A 7415-nucleotide genomic window follows, 5' to 3' on the forward strand; every position below is an offset into this window, starting at 1 on the left:
TTATGTAACGAGTAAGAATCACGATTTGGATGTGAATCTATTTTTTTTTTGCACCCCTAATTTCCAATCAGTTTTTAATGTTGATCAGCATTCTGGAACGGTTAGCACCCCTTGGAGGTGCTCCAAAAAATATCGCTTTCTCAGCTATGGGTCGCAGCAGTACTCAGTTGTAATACGCTTTTCCACCACTTGTGGCAGTGACGACAAACTTAAACAAACAGAAGAAGTCTGGGGTTTCCCAAGCGCAAAAAATATGAATAAAGTGGTGAAGCTGTATTTTCATTTGTACTTTAATTTTATTGACAGTTTATTTAAGAAACTTAAATTTTTAATAATTTAGTCAAAATTCATAATTTTTTATAGTGTGTAATTGTATTTGATTTTGGAGTGCTTTTTTTTTTTTCAGTATTATTTTGTAATCAGCCTAACCTAAGCCTTGATAATAATCTTTGTGATGAACACATGCTGTCATATTATTTAACAAGGTTTGTCTCGTTAGACTGAAAGGAGGTTAGATAAAATAATTGAATACCGTGAATATCAAGATGACTAATTCAGTGTTAATATTTAAACGGGCCTCTCTGTAGTGGAGAAATTGGGCCCTAAGAATTTTGTTTATAGGTTTCACAGTAAGTGCTGAATTGAACAAAAAAAAATGAATAAAAGTTCCATCACACAAAGATTTCATGCCAAAAAAGTATGCACACAGCACAATTAATATTACAACTACTATTACAATGAATATTAGAAATGAATAGAAATAGTTGGAAGAATTACAAAAAGATCAAAGAGGCTTTTCTTCAATTAGTATTTGATGTTTTACAGTCCGTACATTTACCCTTTTATGTGGGTGGATCCACAACGACCACCTCCAGGGTGTTATTGAAGATAACCCTCCCATTGGACTCCCGGGAGCAGGCGGGGTCTCGCAGCAACTTCAACACGTCAGCCTTGAGTTGCGGCGGCGCCGTGTGACCGAAGCGATCCACCTCTGTGAGGAAATCGAGCAGAAGCTCGCCGTTCTCGTCGCCCTCTGCGAAACACTCGGTGATGTCCATCTGAGAAGGCAGCGCGTAGCTGGCGTATTTGGCTCCCACCGAGTCCAAGAAGACTTTGACGTCCGCCGTGGTGACACACTGACTTATTTCACAGGCGCACAACTGACTACGGAAAGTCCTCCACAGAGTTCCCCAGCCGCTCTCACCTGAAGGGGGACCGTATATTAAACAAGGTTGCAAAAGTTTCCCACTACGGCCTCGGAAGTCTTCAAAATTCAAGTGTGTGGGAGGGTGTGTGTTAAGTGTATATTCCGGAATCACGCATATTTTATAACATATTACCATATTTTCCACCAGTATATAAGCTGCACCCACTACATTGTAGAAGGAAAAAATATTTCCCATATATTAGCCGCCCAAAACTATGAGCCGCAGATTTATATATAATTTGTACGTAAAAAAATATGTACAAATATATATTGATTGATTGATTGATTGATACTTTTATTAGTAGATTGCACAGTACAGTACATATTCCGTACAATTGACCACTAAATGGTAACACCCGAATAAGTTTTTCAACTTGTTTAAGTCGGGGTCCACGTTAATCAATTCATGGTAAATGGTATGTATATACATACATATACACATATATATATATATATATATATATATATATATATATATATACAGTATATATATGAACACACACACATATATGTATATATATATATATATATAATATAATGTATATATGCAGTAAGAACTGTATATAGATATATATATATATATATATATATATATATATATATATATATATATATATATATATATATATATATATATATATATATATATATTAGGGCTGGGCAACGATTAAAAATTTGAATCGAAGTTAATCGCACTATTTCTCAGATTAATCGCGATCAACTGCATTGTATACACAAAGCCCAATAATGAATTCAAAAGTAGTGTGTAGTGCACCTTTATTGGAATATTCTCCCACATGAACAAAAGCGCCAAAACATTTGTTGTGCGAACACAATTTAAATCAGTCCTTGTTAAACAGTAGCAGTTAAATAGCATATTTGATGAAAATCAACTCCAAAAATGTAAATACAAACATTTAAGCTTATTGCCACTGCCAGGGTATTTAAGTTATCCTGTTTGTTATGGAAAATAAATATAATCTACATACAAATCTCTGAGCCACAATCATAACATCTGAACAGGCAATTTCTGAGGTAACAGCAGAAACATTTTTTTTATCAGGGATCTTATGTTTAAAAAAACCTATATTATAGGCAGTGGGCTGTTTTAGGGAATTTTTGATCAAATTATCCTTACTAGCAATATTAATAATGTTGTGTTTATTCTGCGTAGTGCACTTAAAATAATTATGACCATATCTAGGAATTGATATGATGGGAATTTTCCGATTGTTTGCTTGGTGCTTTGATAAACTGAAGGCATCATATACATGGTACTATATTGTGATGTTATGAGCCAGGGAAATAAAGAACTACCCAACCCAGCATGCAACAGGAGTGACGAGCATGCGCGGTAGCCCGGTATAGGTTGTGTTGCCATGACGGCATCTTGTATGTTGTGATATACACGCTCTGAAAGCAAACGTTAAGAACTCAGCCAACACTCCTGGTCTGCATTATTCATAAATAGACAGACAACACATATACTCCGCTGCTTCACAGGCCGCTGGATGTAGCCGGCAAAGTATTCCCATGCTAGCTAGCCGGTCTAGCAAGCACGCCTCATTCAGTCCAAAACGGCCCGATCTATCCACATTCAGAATTGTCTGGCGGTCGTAAGTGATCCTGGAGTGACCACGCTGTAAGCCAGCCATGAAATTTGCAGAATTGTCCGGTATTTTTGCCAAATGTTCCATCTTTACCAAGAGCCCCTCCACGCCGAAGCCCGTCCGGTTGACGCCATCTTTATAAGAAAAGGCGTTAACAAAATAAAAGCATGTAAACAACATGCGCAAATGTGCGATAAAATAATTGTCGGTGTTAATAGATTGATGAGTTAACTCACAATTAACGCATTAATTTGCCCACCCCTAATATATATATATATATATATATATATATATATATATATATATATATATATATATATATATATATATATATATATATATATATATAAATAAAACATACATAAATACATACATATATATGTAATATGACACAGTTGCCTATGGTGATATTTTTATAAATGTATATTCATTTATTAGAGCATTTATTTTTTACTCAAACAAAAAAAATGCTTGGAATATATGTCATATATAATATTTGTTGCATGGTCAGATAATTTTACAAGTTACAAAGACACACAATTTCATTCAGTTCATGCAAACTTTCTCTCAAAATTGAAAGACTGAATACATTTGGTAAGGAAGTTAAAGTACTTTATTGACGCACAATATTTTCAGGCTTTCCCAGGCCTTGTAAAGAAAGGATTCTTGAACATTTTAAATTGATTCAGAATTTTAATGAATATTAATTGCGATCTGAATGTATATTGATTTTATTCCCCACAACCCTAGGAACACCCCTAGAAAAACCTCCCTAAGTACATAACGTGATGTTTTCCTGTTAAATGAGGTTTAAAAACATAAATTCATGTCAAACAAACCAAAAAAAAACATACCAGATACCTTCTGGTTCTGGTATAACAGACTTCTACGATCAAAACATGTACTTTTTTGTCCAACACAGCCCATTATATTTGCATATAAGAACATATTGTTTGGTTACACAAAGAGAGAGAAAATAAAGGATGAGTGAAGAAAAGAAGGGACTGCTTACCAGACACCAGAATAATGAGAAGCTTCCCGTTCTTGTCAAGGAGACTCCGGAAGAATCTGATGGTGGCTTCAATGTCCGCCACGTAGTACAGCATCTGTGGATTTCACCACGGATAATGAGCTTGACACTTGGATTCATGGACGGCCTGATTAGGACCCGGCGATGGACGGATATTCTAATGGTGGTAATTGTTGCCAAGCACCCAAGTAAAAAAAGAAACAAAGAGCCATGACCTAAATTTGTCAGAAACTCTGTCAGTCGGTGAGACGGACCTGAACCATGTGGATGAAGTCCGCTTTCTTCGTCATCTGCTTTGATTTCCATTGATCCTCAAACTCCGAGGAGGTCATCTTGTTCCAGTTGAAGGTGATGTAACCTAAGTCGGACCTCTGCGCCACCAACACTGCATGGGCAGGAATGGTATTTTCAGGTAAATTTGAGCTGACTCTGCTTAACACGATAAATAATTAATAATTCCACTTGTAATCAGTGTTAAAAATGATGTTCAAAATATAAAACATCGTGCATTTTTAATCCATCCATCCGTTTCCCACCGCACCTGTTCAAGAAGTTGCGTTGATGGTAAGAAGTTATTTATTTATTATTGGTTAGTGTGGGGCTTGCCCTCCTGGGGGTTCTTCAGACCACCAAGAACCGACATGAGACCCTGTTTCAGGGTTACAGTATTGTTTCATTTCTCAATAAGTCTCTCAGTCGCTTTCCAGCAATTGTCTTTTTCTCCTTCGTTCTGGCTCGCGCTCTGGCTCCAGCACCAACCCTGTCTCTCCTCCTGGCTGCTGCTTATAACATAGCGACAGGTGATCCGGGTGGGCTGTCTACGCACCTGTCGCTGATTTCGAGGCCGGTCCTGGCAACACCCCGCTTCGCTGCAGGCCCGCAGGCCACGCCCCCTCCACAGTTAGCTTCAGAATAACAATGTTATTACAAAGAATAATAGACCTATTATACTTTAACAATGTTATTCTTACTTAAAAATGCACACGTTTAGTTGTGTTCAGGGTTAAAAAAAAACATTTTACAGCTCTTACGGGAATACATTTTAAAATATTTGGCTTCTTGGCTCTCAGCCAAAAAGGTTCCCGACCCCTGGTTTAGGGCGTTCCCACCAGTGACGTGCTGTCAGGGTAGGCAAGTGAGGCAGTGCCTCACCTGCCACCAGGTGGCTTAGCCATGAGATGTTCCAAAATGAAGTAATAAAATAAAATAACTTTTAATATTTCTCTTTTGGTTTAATGCTTTCTATGTGGTTTTGGTGTGGTTCCTGTATATTTTGATCATTTTCATGGTCAAAATCGCGGAAATTCCATGTTTCCTGATCAAAACAATGCAGCAGATGAGAAGTGAGGCAGACACAGGCGGTGCCTCCACGGCTACACACTGTGTGTACTGGGAGTGTGCATGCGACGGCGAGCATGCTTGTTGTCACGGGAATAAGGAAGGCCATGAGGCAGCAAGTACCTCTGCCTCAAGGTAGGGGACGGTATATTGTCAACTTGAAGTTCAATGCCTCAGCAGTACTCTGACTCGCCACAGTGGGAGAAGTGGGGGCGCTCAAGCTAGCAAACACAGGTCTCTCCAGCAGTGCACTTTTTTGGGGGAATTTTGCCCATCGTTCACCATCAATACAAGAGACAAGAACACACAATTTCCATTCACATTCAATTCTACCTCTAATCACTTTTAAAAATGCATTAAAAAATGCCAACAATACCTCATTTACCTTCCGTAACCTGTAGAGACATTAAAGTTAGTGATATTCTCTGCATTTGACCCATCACCCTTGATCACCCCTCTGGGAGGTGAGGGGAGCAGTGAGCAGCAGCAGTGGCCGAGCTCGGGAATCATTTTTTGGTTATTTAACCCCCAATTCCAACCCTTGATGCCTGAATGCCAAGCATGGAAGTGATGGGTCCCATTTTTATAGTCTTTGGTATGACTCGACCGGGGTTTGAACTCACAACCTTCCAGTCTCAGGGCGGACACTAAACACTACGCCGCTGAGTAGGTGTAGACATTGTTATTGTAAGAGCGAACACAGAGGAACCTTTTTTTTTTTAGCGTAGTAACACACTGGCGTCATTTTTAGCCATAAAAGCTATCTACGGAACGAGATAAGCTAGCAACTGCGTCAACATGAAACGTGTTTTAGAGTTTGTAATGCACAAGATTGCGATAGAACACCAATTTGTACTGACTGAAAATCATGAACAATTACATTACAGTATCTGTAGAGCATTAGTGCACATTTCATGTTTGGTTTGTACACAGATAGCCAGACAGCATACTGTATGTACTGTAGTTTTAACAACACACATGACGTGTTGCTTGTATTGTGATTAATAATAACGTGTGACTCACACGATGGATAGTTTTGCGTTTGGTCTAGCTGGCCGGGGAAATTTTTTTTCCCCCCTGCTTATTTCGCTAAGCACTCCATTTATGTCAAAATAACTTGGCTTCAAATTCTACATTTTGCAGCTTTGAGTCATTTTCACCTCACTCTTTCTCGACTTCCGTCTGCTCCAACTTCTCACTCTTCCTTTGTGCTAGCTTCTAGAAGCAGCACTTCTTATTCAATATTTACTTTTCTAATCAGCCTGGCCTAAGCCTTGATAATCTTTGTGATTAGCACGTGATGTCATATCATTTAATAACGCGTATCCTGTTAAACTGTAAGTATTGTAGGTTAGGAATAATTAATGAATATGATTAAAATCCAGTGTTAATATTTGAGTGGCCACTCGGTAGTGAAAAATGTGGGCCCTGAGCTTAAAAAGTGGAGGAAACCCCGCCCTAATCGATACAGGTTTGTACAAGTTCTATTATACTGTTGAAAAAGAAGATAAAAAGAATGTTGATAAAGTGCGTAATAAAAACCTGTCATTGAATTAATGCGCTTTGCTGTACTCGTAAAAATTAATGGCCGCGGCAACCTTGCACAAAATGTATAATCATAACGGCGCCAAATAAGACTTGGAATTACTCCACAAAGTCAAAAAGAATTGCAGTAAAACAGAAGAGTGGAAGTGCTGGGACAAATGCTCAGTGTGAGTGCTGCTAAAAAGTGCAGCAACCTGCATCCATTTGGGTTTTGTCAAAATCAATCAATTTAAAAGGTTACGTCTCACTCTGCTGTATCCTGCCAACTTGGGGGAAAAAAAGCTCTTTTTCTCCACATAATCAGAGAAAGATTCATTTATTAATGCTGCAATTAAATTACTGCTCTTGTACAAAGTACACACTGGAAAAATACTCACAATCTCACATATATATAATTACTAGTCAAAATATATAACAGACTACAGATGTCCGATAATGGCTTTTTTGCCGATGTCCGATATCGCCCAACTCTAAATTGCCGATTCCGATATCAACCGAAACCGATATATACAGTCGTGGAATCAACACATTATTATGCCTAATTTTGTTTTGATGCATTAAACCAGGGGTGCCCACACTTTTTCTGCAGGCGAGCTACATTTCAATTGACCAAGTCGAGGAGACCTACCTCATTCATATTTATTTGGTTATGAAAGAGACATTATTTTTAACAAGTTAATAGTGT

General features: G+C 38.2%; 1 protein-coding gene across 2 annotated transcripts in view; it reads right to left on the minus strand.

The window, feature by feature from the left end:
- Nucleotides 1-276: 276 nt before the first annotated feature.
- The window catches only part of LOC133564183 (histamine N-methyltransferase-like), a 22607-nt gene continuing 15468 nt past the window's right edge, over nucleotides 277-7415 (minus strand). For both annotated transcript variants that reach the window (XM_061918327.1, XM_061918326.1), the window contains exons 5-7: nucleotides 4102-4232; nucleotides 3830-3923; nucleotides 277-1204 (exon numbers count right to left, since the gene is read on the minus strand). In XM_061918327.1, coding sequence (XP_061774311.1) covers nucleotides 843-1204; nucleotides 3830-3923; nucleotides 4102-4232 — 587 coding nt within the window. In that variant the 3' untranslated portion in view covers nucleotides 277-842. The remainder of the gene's footprint in view (nucleotides 1205-3829; nucleotides 3924-4101; nucleotides 4233-7415) is intronic.

This window comes from Nerophis ophidion, linkage group LG13 (assembly GCF_033978795.1).
Source record: "Nerophis ophidion isolate RoL-2023_Sa linkage group LG13, RoL_Noph_v1.0, whole genome shotgun sequence".
NCBI lineage: Eukaryota > Metazoa > Chordata > Actinopteri > Syngnathiformes > Syngnathidae > Nerophis > Nerophis ophidion.